This window comes from Hemitrygon akajei, chromosome 8, assembly GCF_048418815.1.
Source record: "Hemitrygon akajei chromosome 8, sHemAka1.3, whole genome shotgun sequence".
Lineage (NCBI taxonomy): Eukaryota > Metazoa > Chordata > Chondrichthyes > Myliobatiformes > Dasyatidae > Hemitrygon > Hemitrygon akajei.
The window spans coordinates 21,054,932-21,080,015 of record NC_133131.1 but is presented as its reverse complement, the minus strand read 5'-3'; the positions used below and the strand labels follow the sequence as shown (position 1 = coordinate 21,080,015).

The following is a 25,084-nucleotide window of genomic DNA, read 5'->3' as shown; positions in this document are numbered from 1 at the left end:
AACTTTTATTATATTTAAGCTGATTTAATAAGGTAACCTAAAACTTGTGGGACTGATACCTATGATATAAAGACTATCCTTATTTTTTAATAAAGCAGTAAATATTTGAAATAGACTTAACAAGATTAAGCTGTCTTATTGTATTGCCTCATTCTCAGTTTAGTAGCTACAAAAGTCATGCAGTTGGGGAAAAGAATCTGAATCTGTTGAACTAAAAATCATGAATATTTTATGGGAAATTACTGCTGGTATCAATCTATCACAGCATAAACTAAGTTTAAATAACAGGAGCATCATAATGAAATAAATCGAGATAAATATAAATTTTGCCAAACAGCTTTGAAGATTGTTACAGTACTAAAGAAAACATGACATTAAAATGCACAGCAGGTTTCCAAACCAAACAATATCACATATCTTTTTTTTGAGATGTTTAAATCCATGTATCCACTTCGCTGTCAACTGCAAGCTTTCTCAGTGTGTTTTATTTTTGTGTTTGGAGTATCTGTTTTGATGCTTGTTACTTGGCAATAGGACCTACTGAGATATTGCAATTAACACTTGAAACATGTCCATTTGTTTTAGAACTTTGTAATGCAGATATTGGCATCCAAACTTCCTAAAACTGGAGTACTATTTCTGTTTTAAACTATTGCATTAGAAGATATCTGAATGTGATCAATTATTATATCAAATGTTCTTTTTCTATGTCTATACCTCTCCTGTGATTTGCTTCTCCCTTTCTTGATCTCTTATCTCAGATGATTATTTACTGGAGGTCAAGCAAGGAATTCCTATTCAGTTTCATTGAACACTACTATGTTAAAAATTGAATAGGAAGTAAATAAATTTGGTTTGTTAATTTATTGTTTTTTTGCTTATCCTGTGGTAAAGTTCCTTTCCGCTGCTTGGAATATCTCTTTGATAATTGAATGGTGAAGTTAGTTAGAATCATAGAAACACAGCACAGAAACAGGCCCCTCAGTCCATCTAATCGTTGCTGAACCATTTAAACTACCTACTCCCATTGACCTGCACTGGGACCATGGCCCTCTATACCCCTGCCATCCATGTACTTCTCCTAAACATTGAGCTTGCATACACCATTTGTGCTGGCAGCTTGTTCCACGCTCTCACGACCCTCTGGGTGAAGAAAGTTCCCCTCCTGTTCCCCTTAAACTTTTCATCTTTCACCCTCAACCTATGACCTCTGATTGTAGTCCCACCCAACCTCCATTTACACTCTCTATACCCCTCAATCTTGTATACCTCTATCAAATCTCCTCTCAATCTTCTACATTCCAAGGAATAAAATCCTAACCGATTCAATCTCTTCTCATGACTCAGATCCTCCAGACCTGGCAACATTCTTGTAAGTGTTGTCTATACTCTTTCAACCTGTGTACTGCCACTACTGTTTCATGGGTAACATTTTATTATGTTCTTTTGGTTGTCAGGGTGGAGATGTGTCTCTACCAAATGAGTTGTAAGGTGTTCCTTCCCTCTGTTAGCCTGCAGGTCACCCTTGGGTAAGGTATTGCACCTGCTTAGCTCCCCTATCAGGGTCACGTGAAACCATGGGAGCAGGTGGTGAATGTTCATAAGAGCTGCAGGTGCATATCACTTGTCCTGGTTATGTGACCACTGACGCTGGACAGACGATCTCTGAACAGTATTGATAATGGTTGGGATCCCATGTCTTGTAAAGACACTGCCCAGAAGAAAGCAATGGAAAACCACTTCTGCAGAAATAAATTGCCAAAAATAATCATGATCATGGAGCACGATCGCCCACCTAATATGACATGACACGTAATGATGACGATGATTATGTTCTTCAGTTTTAAGTGACAAGATTGGAATTTTGGTTCATTTTCAGGACATGGTCATCACCAGCAAACCTTGTGTGAGGGAAGTTTCAAGTTAATCACTATTTTATTTATTTAGAAGATGTGTAAGTGGGAAGGGAACACTTCTAACCCTTGTGTCACAGACTTGAATCATTGAACTCTATGTGGTGGAGGACTCACAGTGCTGAACTGTTCAGTTGCAACAGGGTTGCTTAAACAGGTCATTTTGTAAAATGGTTAAAACATTTCAGTGGATTTAGAGTCAAATATAAACTGGACCAGGCAGAATGCAGATTTTGTTCCCTGAAGGACGTTATAAGCTAGGACTTTTATAGTAATTCATCAGATTTATTTTGAGGGGCTTTTTCTTATTTCCAGTTACTGTAAGCTGATTCTGAATTCTCAGCCTGCCACAGTGGGTCTTACATTCTCTGGATTATTAGCTCAAGGTTCTGAATTGTTGATCCATAAATACATCACAAATATTGAGAACAATCAAATATATTTAATTTGAATGCTACCACACAAGATGGGTTTTTTTTACCATCCTGTGTTAAAGCTTTTGTTGGAGTCCCTCTCTAAAAAGCTGCTGCTGCCATGTTATCTGGAGTTGAAGGGACTGGGCTGGAAAGGGGTAAGCAGTTTTTGGACTCTATTTCTCTTTAGCTAGCTGCACTTCCATTTCGTTTCCTCCTCACTGTTTCTAACAATCTAAGTGCTCACCAATTGGAGGCTCCAATGGTTGCCAGTTTCCTTCTTGCCTGTGCTGATGCCAGACATCTTTTTGTCTCATTTACAACTCTTGTAGCAGAGGTATGGACATCCAGTACTTTCAGTTCATTATACAATGTCCTTGGGAATATGACCATTATCATTCATCTAGTGAACATGGGAAATCCTACAAATTTCATTAGATTAATAACAAATGTAAAGTTGACAGGCTTTTGTACATTATTTGTTAGTCCGCTCTGTTGGTTGAGGTCTTTCATTGATTCTAGTTTGGTTCTTGGATTTACTGAGTAAATGGTGTCTTTGATTTTTTAAAAATTCAGTGTGCCAAAATAAAAATGTTATATGCTTTAAATTCTCCTATATGATGACCTTGCCCTGCTGTGAGATACTTTCAATATATCTGAGGCAACAAAGGAAGAAAATGCATAAGAAGGATGTGGAAGCTTAAGAGAAGGTGCCGAGGAGATTTACTAGGATGCTACCTGGATTAGAGAGTGTCTTATGAGGATAGGTTGAGCAAAGGTTTTTCTCTTTGGTGGGAAGGAGGATGAGAGGTGACATGAATAGAGGTGTACAAGATGATAAGAGGCATAGATGCAGTGGACAGCTGGAGAATTTTACCCAGGGTAGAAATGACTGATACGAGAAAGCATAATATTAAGGAGATTGGTGTAAATTAAAGGGGGGGGGGGTGTTAGAGGTGTTTTTTTTTAAACAGAGTATGCTGCCAGGGGTGGTGGCGGAGGCAGATACATTGGGGACACTTAAGAAAGTCTTAGGCATATACATGAAAGAAAAATGGAGGGTGATGTTAGACTGACACACTAGATTGTTCTTGGAATAAGTTAAATAGATGGTACAATCTGGTGGGCAAAAGGGCTGTTCTATGTTAAAATGTTTAACCTTTTTTAGTCTTGCATGTTAGGGAGACCACACTGTTGTAGAGTCGTGTACCAAGGACACAAGCTTGGAAGACTTTAGAGTTCTTTGCATGCTCCATTAACATGACTTTGGTCTACACTCTGTCACTCAACTGCTGCTTTCTCCAAGCACATAGTCATTTTGGACTACTGATGATTTTCGAGCCTTTGAATGCAGTTGTCAGCAACCTCCAACAAGATGAAGTAAAGACAGTATCCTGGGCCTTGATAATAATCTTGCTGCTTAAGTGGGTGATTGTGTAAATCATTATCAGATGCCGTAAAGTCATACAACAAGTAAACCCTTCGGTCCAGATGGTTCATGCTGACTGAGATGTCTGATCCAAGCTAGTACCATTTGCCAGTATTTAGCCTATAACCTTCTAAACCAGGGGTTCCGGACCTTTTTTATGCCATAGACCAAGAGCATTATGCTAGGCGTCCATAGACTCCAGGTTGGGAATTGTTGTTCTAAACCATTACAGCTGTATTTTAAGAGTTGTTATTGTCCTGTTGCAATCTCTTTTTCTGGCCGCTCATTCCATACAGATACCACTTTGTTTGAAAAAAGTGTGTCCCTCAAATTCATCTTAAATCTTTCCCCTCTCACCTTAAACTTATGCCTTTTAGTTTTTTGATACTCTAACAGAGGGAAATGGATTGAATGAATTCATACTACCTATGCCCCTCATGATTTTATCCACCCCTAAAAGGATTGCCTCTCAAACTCCTATGGTCTAAAGAATAAAGTCCTAGTCTGTCCGACCTCTTTCTATAACTCAATCCTTCAAGTCCTGGCAGCATCCTTTTCAAATCTTCTCTGCACTCTTCCCAGTTTAATGGCATCTTTTCAAGTGCAGGGCAACCCAAACTGAACATAATACTCCAAGTGTGGCTTCACCAGCAGATTGTTCAATTGCACATGATGTAAAATTAGTTGTTTTGCAGCAGCACAGTGCAAAGGCAGAAAATATATAAATTACAAAATCAAATAGTGCAAAAAAAATACAACAAGGTAGTATTTATAGGTTCATGGGGTATTCAGATGGCAGAGGGGAAGAAGCTGTTCCAAAATCATTGAATATCAGTCTTTAGGCTCCTCTACCACCTCTTTGAAGTCAATAATGAGAAGAGGGCATGTCTCAGATGATGAGGGTAATTCCTTACTGATGGATGCTGCTCTTTTGAGGTAGCACTTCTTAAAAGTGTCCTTGGTGGTAAGAAGGGTTGTGTCCATGATGGACCTGGCTATGTCAGTAACACTCTGCATCCTTTTGTGATCCTCTGTACTGAAGGCGCTATACCAGGATTCAACTACTCAGAATGCATTCCACTGTTCATCTACAGAAGTTTGCTAGCTTTTGGTAGCATACCAAATCTCCTTAAACTTCTAACAATATAGAATTGCTGACTTGCCTCCCTCATAGTTACATCAATGTGGCCTAGGGATAGATCATCTGAGATGTTGATGCACAGGAACTTGAAGTTGCTCACCCTTTCCACTGCTTACCCTTCAATGAGGACTAGTGTATGTTCTCTGGACTTCCCCTTCTTAAATCCACTCCAGTTCTTTGGCTTTGCTGACATTGAATGCAAGGTTGTTGTTGTGCCACCACTCAACCATGCAACCTACTTCATACATACAAACCTCCACATCACTCTCTGAGATTCTACCAACAACAGTGGTATCTTCAGCAAATTTATAGATGACATTTGAGATGTGATTAACTACATTGCCATGAATATGAAGGAAGTAGAACAGTGGGCTAAGCAAGCATTGTTAAGGTGCACTTGTGTTAATAGTCAGTGAAGAGGAGCTGTTATTACCTATTGACACAGATTGTTGTCTCCCATTAGGGAAGTCAAGTATCCAGATGCAGAGGGAAGAACAGAGGATTCGACTTTGAAGCTTAATTATTAGTGCTGAGGGGATGGTGGTTTTGAACACCAGACTGTAATCGATAAACAGTAGCCTCATGTACATGTGCTCCAAGGCAGAGAGATGAGAGCCAATGAGATTTCATGCATTGTGGAGCAAATGTAGCAGGAGGCCAGCTTGAGTTAATTCTAGTTATAATCAACTTCTTGAATCACTTCATTATGGTAGATGTGAGGGCTACTGGGTGATAGTGATTGAAGTATCTCGTCCAGCTCTTCTTGGGCACTGGAATGATTGCTGCCCTTTTGAAGTAGGTAGGAATCTAAGACATCAACAGTGAGAGAAATAGACTATGTCCTCAAATATTCCAGCTGGTTGGCATAGATTGTCTCTACTATGTCACTACCTTGTCTCTACTCTAAGTGAATCATGAGTACTCCAAGGTCCCTCTGTTTTATAACACTTGCCAGGGTCCTGCCATTCACAATGAGAATTGTCCCTGGATTTGACTTTCCAAATGTAACACCTCCCACTTATCTGAATTAAATTCCCATTTGTTATTCCTTAGCCCATTTGTCAGTGTGGCATCATCAGCATAGAACCTATAGGACACCCACTCACATATCAGGAAAGCAGTTGAATAAGCTTAAGGTTATCAGATGTGATAACACAATTTTAATCTGAAAGTCAGAGTTTAAGATGATCATAATCTTGAATTGATAGTTTACCTCTATGATGCTCATGCTGTTTTCAAATTTCATAACTTACAGGTGCCTTCCTCTTACCATATCTTCTGATGGCTGTGTTTGGTGGTATCCCACTCTTTTATATGGAGTTGGCATTGGGACAGTACCATAGAAATGGAGCCATTTCAGTATGGGCAAAGATATGTCCAATTTTCAAAGGTAAGGCTACTTGCTTCATTAGTGACACAAAAGTGCCATTCTTCTTTAAAAGCATTTAAATTTAAAGAAAATATCTTGACAATGGGGGTAGTAGAATTGTATTGTGTATGTGGCAGTTTCACAAATTAAATGGTAGGAGATGATTAAAGAGCTAAAACAGTATTAAATCACAGAAACTTGGGCTCATTACAAGCTTGCTGTGATATTCTATGTTGGACTGAGTTCCATCTGCCCTTCAGCTTCACCCTTGCTAATTAACATCTGCTGTCATTCCTTAATGCTTTAAATTCGAAAAAACCTTAGCATTCCCCATTCTTGTTTCCCTCTCACACTTTCTCACCTGCTCATCACATCCCTCTGGTGCTCCTCCCCCTTCCCTTTCTCCTTTGGTCTTCTGACCTTTCCTATCAGATTCCCCCTTCACCAGCCTTTCCCTGTTCCACCAATCAACTTACAGCTCTTTACTTCACACCTCCCCCTCTCCCGGTTTCACCTATCATCTGCTACCCTGCGCTACTTTCTCCCCTCCCCCCACCTTCTTGTTCTGACTTTTTCCCTTTCCTTTCCAGTCCTGATGAGTCTCGGCCCAAAACATCAACCATTTATTTCCATCCATAGATGCAGCCTGACCTGCTGAGCTCCTCCAGCTTGTGTGTATTGCTCGTAACATTTAATTTTTTGTCATCTTGGCTTTAATTCTCCATTTCTTTTTAACATTCTACAAGAAAAGAACTTTACAAATAATATTATATCTGCCTTCAACTTTATTGATAGCTTTGCCTTTAAACATTTGCAATCCAAATTTTGGAATATCCTTAGTGCCTTTGCCTCTGTACCTCCTCTTTTCCTTTAAAAGTTTAATTCCAGTTTCAGCCCTTTTTGCCACCTCCCCACATACTTCATTTTTAAGCTTCAAGTCCATTACTTTGTAATCTCTTTAAAGTGCTTTGTGGTTCTTTTATTTATAAAAACAAGAAGAACACGAGAGTTTCCGCAGATGTAACATGTTGTTGCACACGTTGTATTGCATACATAAGATGATCTTGGCCTGGATAACTAAAGGCTTGATTAAAGGGGATGGTTTTAAGAGCTGTTCTTAAGAAAGAAACTGGCAAAGAAGATTTCCATGCGATTCTAGCCTCAGTAGCTGAACTGGCAGTAGAGGAACGATATTTGGTGCTGAACAAGAGGCCAGAATTAGAGGAGTGCAGACATTTCCAGGGCTTATGTAGTTTGTAAAAATAGAGATATAGAGGGATGAGACCTTCAAAGGATTAGTTGTAGAGGGTGACACATCACTACTGAATGCCTGTTGTCTGCTGTGCCAGAAACTATTAAAAAGTTGGTTGGGTCTTTTGTTCCTTATGTGACAAGTTAGTGATTTCTGCAAGAGGTAAAGTGATGGTGGTGCATTTGTCAGTGCCTTACTTGGGGGAAAAGATCTTTGCTATAAGAATTATTCATAAAGGAAGAGTCATTCATAAAAATAAAATTAAAGATAGAAAATATAAATGGACACAACAGAGAAAAATGTGGAAAAAGTAATGAAATTATTATCCTGTCCACCACCCCTACCCCACCTATCTTCCCAACTCTATCCCAATGATCATATTCAGAATAAAAGAATAAATATGTCACTTCCATTTACTTTAATAGAACAAACCATTGCATAGTGGTGAAATCTGGATTTTGTTACACCTTGAGGCATGCAGCTAACTCCCTTCTAAAACCCAGAGGCTCCATCAAAAGTAGATTAGGACTTTGCTCTACTCTCCAGTTGCTAAAACTGCCTGTTTATAGTACAGGAAGTTTTCTAGAGCAGAATAATTAAAAGCAGCAGCCAAGAGGCATGACTACCAACATCTGAGTGATTGAAGCTTATTATTTTCTTTCTGATCACTTGCAATTTCTGCCATGGAGCTTTCGCAGTACTTTTTTCAGAATTCATAGGGCTACATGAGGAAATGTGAATTTTACAGAAGTGAAATTTCAGCAAACAAAACAATTTTGTTAATTCTGTACTCTGGCTCAGTTGGAGAACTCGCACCTTTGAGTCAGATGGTTTAATGGAACTTGCACAAAAGAAAGTCTTTAAATCTGATGCTCCATTGCAGCACTAATGGAGTGCTGCATTATTGGATGTGCCATCTTTGAGATGAGAAGTTGCATTAAGGTCCTATCAGCACAGTTAGGTGGATGTAGAGAATATTTTGAAGACATCCCCAATGCTCTATCCAGTATTTATCCCCAATCAACACTGAATAAAGAGGCTTCTCGCTCTTTGTAAAAATATTATTGGTGGGAACTTGCTATGTGAAAATATGTGCCTTTGACAATTACACTACAAAAATACTTAGGAGCTGTGGAATACTGAGGTGTGTATGTGCAAGTCTTGGCAATTTGGCACACTATTAGGAAAGCACAATGCATGTGAACCAGTGTCAGGACTGTTGTTAGGAAGGGCTTTACTCAAGAGGATTGGCAGAAGCAATCATATTTTGGCAACTCCTACCTTTGTCTTTGCAACCACTGCATCTTATTTAACATTTGGAAATCTCAGAAGCTTGAGTACAATTATTTTAATATGTAATCAAAATGAAGGCCATTATGTGTTTCTGAACTCATCTGTCCAAAAAAATGTTTAAATCTCCTGTCATATCATCCAACTTTCTCTTCAATCTTGCATTGCTAAAGCTCTGATACCATTTTACATTGTATCCTTGAATAACTCTGCTTGACTCCTCAGTGAATGTAAAAGTTTTGTATCACTCAAGGTATATATTCAACCAATTGCTTGAAAATAAAAAAAAATAAAATTGTTGGAAATTTAAGTCAGGCAGCATCTAGGGGAAAAGAAATGCAGTTAATGTTTTGGGTACCAGGCATTTTGTTGGAGTTTGTTTCTAATTTTCACTTGCATTACTGTTGAATACACTGTGGAGAATGCCATCCTCCTCCTTCATGTGATTTCGACGTCTCATTTTCCTTGTTCACCCTCAGTAGTTTCTGCTTCTTTTTTGTTTTCAGACAAGATCTGATCTATTTCTATGCTTGATATTTGAATTACACCTCTTCTTTTCCATCCCACATCATCTAACTTTGTATGCTGTACCTTAAATCTGCAACTTTATCCAACACCTACTGCCAATTAATTTTGCTTGAAAACTTTTTGAAAGCCTAATAAGATGCAACTTTTGATCTTTCTTTTCAGAAATTGAGCTAACTGCTTTATCTTCGATTCTTATCATACAACTATTTAACATTGCCTCAATCATCACCTAATGATAACACTTGCTTATAAAAAGCAATTAAAGTTGTTTCTGAATATAATGTGAATTTATGCATTGCATAATGAGAAGCAGATAAGTAAGTTAACTTATCTTTAACCTGTATTATAAATGGATGTCAGTAGTGATAACTGACAAAAACCAATCCAAGCCTTGTCTGTGTCACACTTCCAGAACTGTTATGCATATTGGTTATGTATCTCTATTTGTAATATTTGATTTCTGTGCAAAAAAGTACAACCTGTGTTTAGTTCTGTTTAAAAAAAATATACATTTATTTTTGTACTTTAACTTCTAAGAATGTTAAATAGCTTGATAGATAGCATTTTATTTTTAACTCAAGTGTTCAATTAAGACCTCAATATGAGCAGAGAATCAACTATTGCAATGATTCTTCAGTATTTGGATGTTTCTTCTGCAGTGAATGTTTAAAAAAAACTGCTTTTCTTGTTCCTTGTAGGGATTGGATATGCAATCTGTATAATAGATCTATATGTTGCCTTTTACTACAATACCGTTATGGCCTGGGCTCTATACTACCTCTACTCCTCATTTACTTCTGAGCTCCCATGGACCAACTGTAACAACGCCTGGAACACTGGAAACTGTACCAACTACTTCCAAAAGGATAATGCCACATGGACAAAGTTTTCTGCCTCTCCTGCTGAAGAATTTTATACGTAAGTGCATGTAAGTGGATGCAGAGCTTGGGGCATGAAAAGCTAAAAACAATCTTGAATCTTGATCATGTCATTTCCAGTACACAGGTGTAATGGAGAGCAAAATAATGTTTACTCCTGTTCCACCTGCATATTGGATCTGTCTTTCTGTAACAATAGTTCATGCTAGAGGTAGATTTAATCCCTTAGTTACTTTTAAAATATCCCGCTGCTTTGCTTTTATCTAAGCTTGATAAAGATATTCCACCTATAAGTTATGATTTCTATTCTTAGAAAGTCAAGCATAATGGGTTCAGAGCTAAAAAAACAAGCTGCTGGAGGAACTCATTGGTCAAGTGACATTCCTGGAAGTAGAGGGATTCTTGACATAATTTGAGACGAAACATCAAACGTAATGGGTTTAATGCTTTCCTGTTTTGGCACAGGTTTCTATGATTATGATTTAGAGCTTTGTGTGTGGTAACATCTGCTGATCATTGTTTACTTCAATTTAAGAATAACAAGCCAATATCATTAAATCAAGTGATCTTGCATATACAGTAAGCCACAGGTTAGCACAGTTAATTTCATACTACCTGCATATTGCTCTGTCATAAATTATGGGCTTACTAATTATTAGAATATACTTCATCAGGGTTTTCCCACACATTAAGGTTCCTTGGGACAAAAGGGAAATCCTGCAGAATTATCATTAAAAGAATGAATTTGATGGAAGATGCTATCAAGATTTTTTTGTAAAGGATTGTCTAGGAACACTTGGTAGCTGTTGTATTAATATGCAGCATTGGCACTTGTCCAAATGCTATCTTTAGTTTTGTCAGGCTGTTGACTTAGCAGATGAAGACGTACAAAAAAGCTGGATGAACTCAGCAGGTCGGGCAGCATCAGTTGAAAGAAGCAGTCAATGTTTCGGGTCGAGACCCTTCGTCAGGACTAAAGAAGGAGGGGGCAGGGGGCCTATAAAGAAGGTGGGGGGGAGGGTAGAAAACCAATCAGAGGAAAGATCAAGGGGTGGGGGAGGGGAAGCAGGGAGGAGATAGACAGGAGAGGTGAAGAAGGAATCTAAGGGGAAAGCACTATGGGTAGTAGAAGAAGGCAGAGTCATGAGAGGTGATAGGCAGCTAGAAGAGGAGACACAGTGAAGGTGGAATGGTGGAAGGGAGAGGAAGGTAATTACCAGAAGTTGGAGAATTTGATGTTCATACCAAGGGGCTGGAGACTACCCAGACAGTATATGAGATGTTGTTCCTCCAACCAAAGTTTGGCCTCATCATGGAAGTAGAGGAGGCCATGTATGAACATATCTGAATGGGAATGTGAAGGAGAGTTGAAGTGGCTGGCAACCGGGAGATCCTGTCTGTTGTGGCGGACGGAGTGTAGGTGCTAGACGAAGCAGTCTCCCAATCTGCGTCGGGTCTCGCCGATGTAGACACTTATTGTACTCTTATGTACTCCTGCAACTGTGTGCTAGGTAATGGGTGAAAGAATTGTGTAAAGCTGCAAATAGTTTGCAATAGTGCTAACTCTCAAAGCCAATTAAGAAATGCCTTATCACCCTGAAATATTTTTCATCACATGAGCTAAAGACTCATCTACTACTTAAGGCCCTCTGTAAAACACAGTAAGGCAAATCTTGAAAATTATCACAAAAGTCTTGGTACTGAAAATTATCACTGAGGCATTTTGTTGCAAATTTGCTTTTGTAAGTTTTCTTGTAACTTGTGACAATTATTTTTATTGCAGTCGCAAAGTGCTTAAGATCCACAAATCCAGTGGGTTGGACAACTTGGGAGGCATCAGCTGGCATCTATTTATTTGTCTGCTACTTATATTTACTGTAGTGTACTTCAGTATCTGGAAAGGCATACGGACTTCTGGAAAAGTAGGTGAAGTTAAATCAAACTAAGTATCAATACCATGTCACGAGATTATTATCCAAAGAGTAAATGACATTCCTATTTCACGTTGGTATGAAATAATTTATGAATAATTTGACACAGAGTTAGTATTTATGGAAGATTAATATCACTGAACTTTTTTTTTATTAGCCTGGGTAAAAATATTTAGATTACCTGATTGATCTATGAGGTAAAATTAGACGTATTTCAAAAACATAGCTTTGATTTTAGGTCCTCACAATTACTACACTACTCTTACGGTATGATGCTGACTAGAAACTAAATCACAGCAAAATTTACTCAAACATTGTTTAATAAGTGATTAGTATTATTTAGTGAAACAATCAAACTATGAAGAAAACATGAACTGGTCATACACATTGAAGACTTAATGTACTATTTTTAAGTTATAGAAATTCTGATTAAGGTAATAATGCTTAATAAAGTGGACAGAAAGACATGATAATTTGGTATCCAGCTGTTTGAAAAATGCACTCCCTTTAAACAAAAGAGAACTTTATTGAGTAACCTTTAAATTTGTCTAGTTTACTGAAAAAACTTGTTATAACATAATTTTTTTTAAATTAAAAATGTATTGGGGTATTAATAGGAACAAATCCAAGTATCTGAAAAATCTGTTAGTCCATCACCAGCAAAGTTATAATGCAACAAAAGTCATAATGCAACGAAGCAATGAGTCCTGAGGGAGACAGATTATCAGAATTTTATTGTACATTTTTTCTGTACCTGCTCATTTTTCTGTTTTCCAGTGTTCTTTTTTAGCACATAGGTTGTGCATTTTCTTGGACTTAATGCAACAGTTCCCAATGTCTTAGATATTTAATTTTATATTTTGATACCACACAGAATAGGCCCTTCCAGCCATTTGAGCTGTGCTGCCAGCAAACCACCCGGTCTAATCATCGCACAATTTACAATGACCAATTAACCTACAAGCCGGGTACAACTTTGGAAACTGGAGTACCTGGTGAAAACCCATGCATTCAAGGGGTGGATATACAGACTCCTTACAGGTGACGCTAGAATTGAACTCCAGTGCCCTGACCTGTAGTAGCTTTATCCTACCGTGATTTCATCAGTAATACATACTTCAAGAGACCCAAAAACTGGTCACTAGAGTTGATATGAAAATAGCAAAAGCTGGAGATACTCAGTGGGTCAGATCACATCTGTGGAGAAGCAAAATTAATGTTTCAGAGTGTTGACTTTTCATCAGAACCAGAAGGGTGAGGAAGTGAGTGTGAAATACCAAGCAATATTGTCTGGTGTGGAAAAAAAAAGTTACAATTGAACAACTTTACATTAAACCAGCTCTAATGCAATCAAGAAAGGTTGGTTTTCTGGATTCATGGAACTTGGTATTGAGTACTCAATCCTGCCATTACTCGGATTTATGCCGGAATTTAGTGGAAGAATATAGTGAAAGGCCAAAAGGAGGTCAATATGTGAGTGGCACAAGGATTTAAAGTAGCAAGATGGCAGTTACCTGACCTGCATTTGGCTTCTCATCATTTTGGAGGGAGGCCATACTATGAGCATGGAATGCGGTATAATAAATCAGAAGTAGTGCAATGGTTTGCTGCTTTACCTGCAAGAACTCTTTGTATCCTTAGTTGCTGGGAATGGAAGAGGTAAAGGGGTCAAGTAGTTACATGGGAAAGTTCTGTGAAAAGCCAGGTGATTGGCAAAAATTGAATATTGAACCAGGCATAAAGTCTTTGGAATGCTGAAAAAGAGGGGAGGAATGGAATCTTGTTAAAGGTGGTAGAGATTTTAGAGGACATCCTGTTGAAAGTGAATGTTGTGGTTGCAAGGGGAAGATGAGATGAAGCCCTAACTTTACATAGGTTGGGAGGGCAAGGTGAACCCTAACTTAACTCGAGCTAGGAGGAGAAGGGGAAGAAGCAGAAATGCAGGAAATGGAGCAGATACAATTAGGAGCTTTGTCAATATCTGTAGAAAGGAAGTCCTGATTAAGGGAAAAGGAAGACATCTCAGAGGTACTGGTGTGTAATATAATTAGGAATGAGTATTAAATTGACAAGTAATGGAGGCTCAGGGTCATCCTGGCAAATTGAATGGCAGCTTTCTAGAGCCCAACAAATTCACATACAACAGATTTCACTAATTTCTGCCATTTTCAATGAGATCCCATCACTAGATATGTCCCTCTAACCTTCCTTTAAGCATTTTGAAGGGACTGTTTCTTCCACACTTCCCTGGTTCAATTTTCCATTTCCACCAACTATTCTTTTCATGGCATTTTCCAAGGGGGATGTAGCTTCTATCTTTTATCTTTTGCCACCATCCAGTGACCAACAATGATTATCCTTCCAGGTGAAGCAGCAATTTACTTGCACTTCCTGGAGTTTAATGTATGACATTCAGTGCTCATGGTATACTCTCCTTTGTCTTGGAGAAACCAAATGCAGACTGGGTAATTGATTTCCAGAGCAGTCTGCAAAGGTGACCCTGAACTTTCAGTTGTTTATCATTTAAATTCTCTGACCCCATCCCAGTCTGACCTCTGACTTTGGCCCATTATAATGTTCCAACCAAGCCCAAAGCAAACACGAGAAATCTCACCTTCTGTCAAGCATGTTAAATTCAAAACTTAAAATACCAGCCTTTCTAGTTTTGTATCTGTACTGACTAGTTTCATCTCTCACATTTTACTCAGTTTTTCCTCTTTCTGCTATTGATATGTAATTAGTTCAATATTTCTAGCATTCTCTTTGATTTCATATTTCCAGCAACTGTTTACAGCTTTGTCTCTCTACTGCCCTCATTCATCTCTCTCTATTCACATCAGCCATGATTAACTAATACTCATCACCTATTATATAACATTGTGTTATCTGGACAATCTTGGTCACAATCATATTGTTGAGCTTTATCCTCTTTGTTCCTTCCCTCAATAGCTGAGAACACACTCACTTTCTTAATTTACAGTTATGATGAAAGGTCCGTGATCTGAAAAATTAACTTTATTAAGACCTGCTGAGTATCTCTAGAATTTTGTCTGTTCATTTCACGTTTCCAGCACCTGCAGGTTTTCTGCTTTTCGATACAGTGGAGTTTGTGGTAATTTATAGGAGTTATGCTTTTTTGTACATTCTCCGATATTCCCGATCTCTGCTTGTCATTAACTCAAATAGATAGAGTTGTTATGTCTACAAGTATGCCTCCAGTAAATGAGCCTCACTTTACAACTTGCACCTCATTATTTTTGTGAATGGCTCAAATCATTACTATTTCCAGAAAATGATAACATCAGTAGAGCCAAGCTCTCAATAATCTCTGAACCAATGACATGAGACTTTTGTATCTGACAGCTACAAAGGAAATGGTTCAGAATTAAGTTAGGCAGATTGGCCTTTCCACATCTGTAACTGTGTTGTGACCCCATGGCCTACCTGCCTGTCTATTGACTACAGCACTGTTGATGTCCCAAAGTCCTGTATGTACCTGTGACCTGACCATAGCGCTGTACATCAGTACTGGCTATGCTCATTCTTTTATTTCTGTTGGCTGCAACATAACAATTCAAAAAGTCAGTCACATCTAAAGGTTAACTTTTAAATTCTAATGCCACCCTATTGTTCCAATCTGAAGCACAGTGAATTTGCTCCAGTTTCACCAATCAAACACGTGAACATACTTGTTGGATCTTCTTCTGCAGCTGGAACATAGCACTGCTCCCATCACAACAGGATTTAAACAGACCTGCACCATTGTGGACTAAGCAAAGTATAAATGATTCTCTGCAGCTTGGAAGACTCACAGCAGGCAATCTGTCTTGTATAAATATTTATGGCACATTCAAATGTGTGTTGTCTTGCTTATTTTTACAACTGCCTGAATTGTTTATTTATGCCTGCAGGTTGTATGGGTAACAGCCACTCTTCCCTACATAGTCTTGTTTATTCTCTTGGTGCGGGGTGCAACCTTGCCAGGGGCCTGGCGTGGAATCCTCTTCTATCTAAGGCCTGAATGGAAAAAGCTATTTACCACCCAGGTAAGTCAACCCATGGGCAGATTGGCCCTTATTAACATACAGATTTACTACATTATTGAAACTAGTAGGTGTTCATATGTAACCATGTATTATCTGTTCTTCATTTCCCTCCACCTCAAAATCTGTTGAAAAGCCAGAAAATTAATAATGTAGTTGTCTGCCCGGGGAAGAAGTAGAGGCTACCACATTAAATGTACTTAATGTGACACAGATAAATTTTTGCATAGCTGGGGAATTAAGTGTTATGGTAGTTATCTATTGAATGGCAGGACAGGCTTGATGGGCCAGATAGTCTACTCCTAATATTTTGTGAAACATTTCAGGTTGTGGCACAGTCATAGAATGTCCCAGTAAGGCAGGGGTGTCAAACTCATTTTAGGTCACGGGCCGGATTGAGTAAAATGCAGCTTCATGCGGGCCGGATCAGTCGGACGCGTGCGAACGCAGCTTTCGTTGCCTCCGTTTTTTCAGCCTGCTCTCATGTGTCTCAGTCTCTGCTATAACTACAAAGTGTTTCACTTTACAAATTCCGTTTCTTATGAAGAAGACTGCCGAATAAACACTAAAAACCCTGAAAACCTGGTACCTGAATAAACTCAGCATTAGCCATATCATACGCCATAGGCGCTTCGATTACTGGGGCCAGCTTTAATAGTAATTAGATATTATCTCGCGGGCCAAAGATAATTCCACCGTGGGCCGAATTTGGCCCGCGGGCTTTGAGTTTGACATATATGCAGTAAGGTGATGGAGTATAATCTCAATTTTCAGACTTCCTTCCCTCTTAAATTTCTTCCTTTCTGCCTTATCCCTCCTGACAGATCTGTTTTTTTTTTTCTGGGCTATGAGTCGAAGAAGAGATCTTTAATAATAATATGGACTGGTTTTGCATCTACATTTGTAAAAATGCCTGGGAGTATTTTTCTAACATACCAGTAAAATGCTTCCCTGAAGTAAAAACAGGAAATGTTGGGAGATACTTATTCGGTGAAGCAGCATCTGTGGAGAGTTAACATTTCAGTTCAATGACCTTTCAGGAAATTGTACTTCATATTAACTTCCCTGTTTTTTTTTATTGTTGCTGTCCATTCTAACAACATTACCGACAGTCTGCAGTTTCTGTATATGTATTGTGCTGTAAATAATTTTGAATGTTTCTGTGAAGCTTTTAAAGAGTGAATATATGCAGACAAAATTCAATAATCATGAAATTGCAAGCCTATAAACCATACTGTTATCTGACTTGCTGTTCGTGAATTTCCATGGTTGTGGTAAACCTGAGTCCAGAGAAATAAACTCTCTTCTGCTGTAGGATAACTTTTAGAGTCCTAGAGCAAAACAGCATGGAAATAGACACTTCAGCTTAAGTCCTCCATGATGACCATGGTGCCAACCAAGCTAGTCACACTTGGCCCATATCCCTCTAAGCCCCACTTCATTTACTTCTCCAAATGTCTTTTAAATGTTGGCACTTTACCTACCTACCTTTACCTACTTAAGCTGGCAGCTCGGACCAAATATGCACCACTCTGTATGTGAAGAATTTGCCCGAGGTCCATTTTAAATCTTGTACTCTCACTTTAAACCTACACCCTTTAGCTTTTAGTTCCCCCTCACTAGAGAAAGGATATTATCTGTTATCCTCATCATTTTGTTCACCTCTGTAAGGTCAACCCTCAATATCCTACATTACAAGGAGTAAGCTCCTAATCTGGCCAGCTTCTTCATATAACCCAGCATGTTGCACTCTTCTCAGTTTAATTATGACTCATTGTTCTATAATAGGGCAACCAAATTTACACAATACTTCAAGTGTGGTCACACTAAAGTCTAGTACAACTGCAACGCAAGGTGCCAACTTCTGTACTCGGAGACACTCGGCTAGCCAGGCAGTATTCAGGAGGAAATAGTAGAGTTAATGTCTCATGACGACAATCATATTTAAGTAGCAAAGGGTGAAGGTGGAGTTATCAGAGGGAATGCCTATGACAGGATGCACACCCAAGTTATCAAGATAACCACTAAGTTAAAAACATAATCAAAGACAAGCCCAAAACACAGAAAATGAAATATCCAGCAAGTTTTGTTTGAATTGCTCATTTTAAAAGTTTCCCCTCTATCTTTAATTGTGTGTATTCACATTCTTGGTTACCCTTTCAACTTTGGTCTGCATCCTGACACAGATACTTAATATAAATCTGTACATTTAGACAGGGACGTAATGTAAAGATTTTTACTCCTCAGGTATGTGAAGGGTGTCAGTAATAAGGTCAATTCAATTCAATACTTTGTTCTCTCTATCCCTCCCTGTCTGCAGCTTCTCACTTTTCTATTTCTAATGAATGAGCAATTACATAAGACATTACTTTGTTTTTCATTTTCTGCAGATGCTACCTGTTCTGCAGAATGCTTTGCTACTCATGTAAGCAGGCCTAAGTTGACTTTCTGTTTCCGCATGTATTCTTTAATGAACCAGGATGAATTAGCTGAGAATTTCTTACTTTCCACAATATAATGTACAGGAAAATAGAGTAAAACAATTCTTTGAAGAATATAAGCAAAAACATGAATTATCTCTATCTCATAACTTCACATCCAGAAGTGCTTTTATTTAAGCTGGTGAAGTACTAATGAGTGCTGTCACTGTTCTAATGTCAGTCAAATAGTTTTCAGAAATGCTGATTTTTACATGTTTTTACATTCTTGGGGAGACTATCCTGATTGAGAAATACTGGTTTCCATTACAGTTTTGTAGACTTTGAGTCGATTAAATGATCCACACAGGATTTGCAGGCATTGACACACGTGGGGCAGGTGGAGGTTCACTGCCTGGCACAATCAGATTATACGTACTGTATGTGCCTCTCCCAGTTGCAACTTGCAATTGCACACTGACTTTTGTACTTCAGTGGGATCCAGATTTGCATAGGACACAGCCTTCTGCTGTGGACTATGGAATTTGTCCATAGGCCCAACTAAAGTTTGCAACCAGTGAGTCTCTGTCTTGATTATTTATCAGTTGTAAAACAGCCAGTAAGCATCCTGTGTCTGCATTGTTTTTACGTTCTTAGTGAGACCTTCTGATTGAGAATGACTGGTTTCCATTACAGTTTTGTAGACATTGAGTCGACTAAATGATCCACGCAGGATTTGCAGGCATTGACACGTGGGGCAGGTGGAGGTTAGATTTTCCAATTTGTGCACGTCTCCTTTGTAGTGCATGCTTTATTTCCTTCAGTGTCCATTTAATAAAAGACACAAACTAATTAAAATATTTTTTAATTTAAAAAAGTTAAAAACACAGTATGGAGTAAAATTCTGTAATTCACATCCAAGGCTGAGCCATACATTGTGTTAAAACAATGTACTTTAGTGTTGGGGGCCATTATCATGGACAATTCTAGTTTCTTTGTTGTTTCAAAGGCAAGGCGGATTGAGCAAACTGAGCTATCCTCCCATAAGACATTAAAAAAGAACAGTAAGTTGTACAATACAACATCATTACGCAATGAATTAGCAACCACATTGAATGATAAAGAGTGCTGATTGATGTAAGTGGTTCACAATGGTATGTTCTGTATTAAAGCAGATGAATAGAGATAGGATAATGAGAAAAGGAAAGATCAATATCCCTCTACAATTTGGTACTAAATTATTGTTAAAGTATAAAGCTGGCACTCTTCCAAGGTTTACTATGTTCTGTTTATATTTGTGATGAAAGGTTGATTCATCAGCAAATAATTAATCTTCCTTCCAGTGTTTCTGTTCATCTGTTTAAAAATCACACACAATCTCAAACTATAGATCTGTATAAAATTGCAACAGTAAACTTCTTTCTTTTGGATTTAAGTAACTTGTGTTCTTTAATTTCTAGGTGTGGGTAGATGCTGCAGCACAGATTTTCTTTTCGCTTGGCCCAGGATTTGGTGTTCTGTTGGCATTTGCCAGCTATAACAAATTCACCAACAACTGTTACAAGTCAGTCACAAAAACAATGCGTGAATTATTTTTCAGCATGTAATTCTTGCTTAGACGTGTATATGCTATTAGAAATGTTTCCAATTTTGTTGAAAGTTGGCTCCCAGTGGATTTGAGCAGCTCAGTAGAGGGAAATGTGTATAGTTTCATCTTTGGGACCAGTGTTGGTATCAACAGGAGTGGCTACAAGATAAACTTCTCGCCTAATAATGGCACAAATTTAAAAGGTGTGGTCCCTATTGCAGTAACTTTATGGTGAATTAATGTGTTAAACACTTTCCAACTAGGATCATGGTTAAAGGGCAATTATTGAACAGAATCTATAGACATTCTTATTTCATCAGTTGGGCTGAATTTGATACCAACTCACAGCAATTATCAGTTAGAAATATCATTAGGATATTGAGGCAAAGTTCACTGGTGTAATTATAAAATATTCTACAAACGTAATATACTACGGCGTACAGCTGGTAGAACTGCTGCCTCATAGTTCACTCACTCAAGCTCAATCCTAACCTCAGATATAGTCTGTGTGGCTTTTGCAATTTCTCCCTAGAATCCCATGGGTTCCTCTCAGAAGCTAAAGAACTGAGTTGGTAGCATAATTGGCCACTATTTTAAGATAGCTCCTAAATCAAAAGCAGCATTTGAAGGATATCTTGAAAGCAGAAAAGTCTGGTCAGCTTGGAAAACTGGGTGAGATCTGCATAGAGAGAAATAGAATGAAATCCCTGAGTCACTGACTACAGTACTCATCTATGACTTGGATTAACCCTGCTGCCCAAACTCACTGCCTACAGTGCCTGTCCATGTTAACCTACTCTGACATGTCCCTCTGCACACAATGGACTTTCTGTACTCGAGCAGAAATCAAGTGTCCAATGCTGAGACCCTGCCTCTAAATACCCTGGTAGCCTTGATAGCTTGCTGCATTCAAACACCTATAGAGACATTTAAAAATGTCTTCAATGAAGAGCGATACTTCGGAATTGATAAAATGGATCTTCTTATTTAAAGAGCAGTAAAATAATTAATTAGACTTGATGTTAGCACACATTTTAATAAATCATAATAAATACAGAAAGTCCCAACTTTCTGGCTGTTTGATTAAAGAAATTTGCAAACCACTACCCAAAAATCTGAGGTACAGAATGAAATGCATTCTCACAGAATTTTTGTCATATTACTCGTATTACTTGATGCATGTGCAGAAGGTGTGGCATTGGCATTGCGTTACAGAAAATCGCAGTACGGACCACTTTCTAGGAATACAACTCATCCCCCTCTGTAGCTTGGGAGTCACCTCTATTCTAAAATGTTAAAATAAATTAAGTAAACTATTTACCACTAAATCTTATTCACAAGGATGTGGTGTCACTTTACATTGGCTATCAATGGGGCAAGTGTGTTCTGTTCCACCTGCCTCTGGGATCACTGTGAATCCAATGACAAAGCAGGAAATCAGAGGGAGGTGTCCTGCAGATTGTTCATTCTTCTCTATAAAATGGCCATCTGCGGGTCCAGGCCTGTAGTTTTTATTTTTGTACCTCTAAGTGACTTTCTGAAAAGAAGTTATTACTTACGTGAATATATACGTCTTAAGGCATTTCTAATATATTAACCTTGTATCGGGAGTATATTATAAAGTTAAGGAAGAGATTAAACCCTATCTAAAAGTGCTTACCTAGAATTGTAAACATTCCAGAAAATGGCAGAAGAGTGAATCTCACTTAATAGTTTTCAGGGAAATGTACTGACGAATGTGGAAATCCATTCCAAAAGCAAGATATGCCTTTCATCCATTTATAACCAAACATTGCATTTTGTATATTATTCTTGACCTCATAAGCTTTCCCTTTTATCACAACGTATTGATGTATGCTCACCTTTGTATAATTTAAATTTTAGGGTCACCTGATTTCTTCACAAAGTAACCCGTAATAATCCTGAAAATGCTGCTAGTGTCTGTTATGTGATCCCAGATTTCCATTTCATGGTCTTATGTTATAATGCCATTTCTTTTTTTACTGATTCCCAATTTAAAATCATGACAAAGTTTAAGGAATAGAGCTCAGGCCTTTGTTTTCAAATTTGAAATGCTTAACAGCTAATACATTAACATGGAACTGTAAGGGTTTACACTGAGGAATGAACACAATTTTGAAAATATCCTTATCGGTAGGCCTGACAATCGTGTATTACTACGTCGATAGTAGGCTACGGACCAAGGACTAGGAAATGGAATTATTATAGACACGGTCTTGATGGTTAACATAGATATGGTGGACTGAAAAATCTGTTTCAGCACTGTACGAGTGTGAATTGGTAAAATATGGACATCTAAACCATAATAATGTGCTGTTTTTTTTCATTTTTTTGCTTTAGGGATGCATTGATCACAAGCGCTGTGAATTGCTTGACCAGTTTTGTGGCTGGCTGTGTTATTTTTACCATTCTTGGGTACATGGCAGAAAGGAGGAATGAAGAAGTGGCTGAAGTGGCCAAAGATATCGGTAGGACAACATTGTAAATGTGGTGTAGTTCTATTGCAACTTGGTATTATCTTTCTAATTGTATTCTCAAGAACAACATCTTATTACTATTGCATAATGCATTTTTAAAATTTAAAATATTTTTTGATATCATGGAAATACTAAAAAAAATACAGATTGGGTTAATTTGTCATATTGTTTCTGAGATGGATGGAGGACCTATCTAAACAAAGACAAACATGTGCACTGTAGGAAGTGGCCAATTACCCTCAACATTATTCTTGAAAGAAGCATGAAGACAAATGAACCATTGTGTTTTATGCATTGACTTAATCATTTTGCTGTTCAATAGTGCGCCTGGAAATTAAATTCTAAAGTGGTTATGAGAAATAAATATAGAAGCAGATCTATAACTATCTATAAGGCATTGACCATCTCTCTAACATCTGACGTATCATAAAGATAAATAGCTGGGAATGGCTAATAGGTCAGTGCTATAATCAAATACATTCAGTTACACATTTGCTACTGATAAATGAGTAATGGGATTGAAATTGTTCTGCTTTTATATCTAGGACGTCTGTTAGGCTCCCAAAAATATGTAACAAAGGGCAGAAAATCTGAAATCAGTGATGGAGTTGGTGGTCACTGTAAAGAGGTGGCCATGCATTTTGAGAATCTGCAGAGCTCCAAGTACATCCGTTACAGTTGCATGAACTTTCTCAATATTTATGCCCTTCTGGGAGGGAATGAGAGAGAATATGTCTATGGTACAGCTTTCACCTGCTATCTGAAGGTGGAGCGTTCCTATGAAACAGTTTGTAAGCCAAAATGTCATAAAGCGGAGAAGCAATTACCATTAATCTGTATGAGAAAAATTTTTGAGCATTCCCAGACCCTAAAAATAATCTACCAAATCATAGCAAATAACACATAAAACCTAAAATAACACGAACATATAGTAAAAGCAGGAATTATATGATAAATATACAGCCTATATAAAATAGAAATATTGTATGTAGCGTGTAATTACACTTATCAAAATCGGGAAGACAGCGAGCCAAAATTGATGTGCAGAACAAAAATCAGCACGTACACGCAAGCGCACGTACACACATGTGCGCACAACTGCCTGCACAAGGCTTCACGGTCATGGTAGTCTTTCTCGGGGTAAACACACGTATAAAGCGGGCGTCTTTTTATCGTAAAATTGAAAATCCTCTTTGGTTAGTGAAAACAGATATTAATGTAGGTCTTTCATAACAATGAGCTGTTGTAAAGCGAACGTTCGAAAAACGGGGGCCACCTGTATACACAAAATGCTGGAGGTGCTCAGCAGGCCAGGCAGCATCTATGGAAAAGAGTACAGTTGATGTTTTAGGCCAAGACCCTTCCTCAGGTCTCTGCCTGAAATGTCAACTGTACTCTTTTCCATAGATGCTGCCAGGCCTGCCAAGCTCCCTCCAGCATTTTGTGTGTTGCTTGGACTTCCAGCATCTGCAGAATTTTTCTTTTTTGTCTATGGTATACACTATTTTATGATGAGAAGTGGCATGTGTGACTTAAACCATTACAAACATTGTGTCATAATTTGCTGGAAATTTTGTCTATTAATATTGTCAACAATAAATTTTAGTCTACTGTCCCAGAAATGAATGCAGGCCACCTTATTTGAAATATAGTGATTAAAGTACATTTTAATGTTTAAAGGAGTGCAAAAATACCGTGGGACATTTTAAGATTTTTATAATATGTTTCAGTAATTCAAACAGAGTTGCAAAGCTTCTTGATGGGCTCCCTCCCATTCCCGCACTGTCTCAACCTTCCTGAGTCTCAGACTGATCCAGAGGCCCAATTCCTTTCTGGGGTCATACTCCCACCACTCATTTGTCCAGGTGTGTTGAAAAATCTTGGCAGAATTTGGTCAATACTCGTAGAAGTCACCATTTCCACATGAGGACCAAGAAATTCCTAGCTCCTAATGGAACTGAGAATGGTCAGGTAGCTGGCTTGGTGAAGAGTGAGCAACCCCATGAGTCCAGCCATCTTTCAACCTGAAGAGTAGATAAGTACCAAAATGGAGAATTGTAAGATCAGTAGTTCCAGTGCAGTATACATCAGTGTGAGTTGCTTGCCACTTTCAATGTGAAACTATCATCAATGTTCTTCAATGTGTAATGCAGTTTGTGTTTAGAATGTGGTCATTGGAAGCCACTGGTATCTTGTTTCATTTCATACTATAGATCAGAAATTATGCCTGGACTGTAGATAGCCTGACATTTAAGGTATAGGTTTTTGATCTTTTTTAATCATCCTTTGTGGGAAGGGTGAGGCTAGGGAATGATTGTGTTAGAATTTTAACTTGAAGATTAATCAGGTAGATTAAAGAACAATTCTTTAGGTGTCTACGGCTAGTAACTTAAA

At 38.2% G+C, this 25,084-nt stretch overlaps 1 protein-coding gene across 1 annotated transcript in view; it reads left to right on the top strand.

The window, feature by feature from the left end:
* Positions 1–25,084, top strand: part of LOC140731709 (sodium-dependent serotonin transporter-like) — a 54,404-nt gene that overhangs the window by 9,767 nt on the left and 19,553 nt on the right. Inside the window, exons 3-8 of the mRNA XM_073053410.1 lie at positions 6,152–6,286; positions 10,034–10,253; positions 11,997–12,135; positions 16,056–16,190; positions 20,065–20,168; positions 22,554–22,681. Coding sequence (XP_072909511.1) covers positions 6,152–6,286; positions 10,034–10,253; positions 11,997–12,135; positions 16,056–16,190; positions 20,065–20,168; positions 22,554–22,681 — 861 coding nt within the window. The remainder of the gene's footprint in view (positions 1–6,151; positions 6,287–10,033; positions 10,254–11,996; positions 12,136–16,055; positions 16,191–20,064; positions 20,169–22,553; positions 22,682–25,084) is intronic.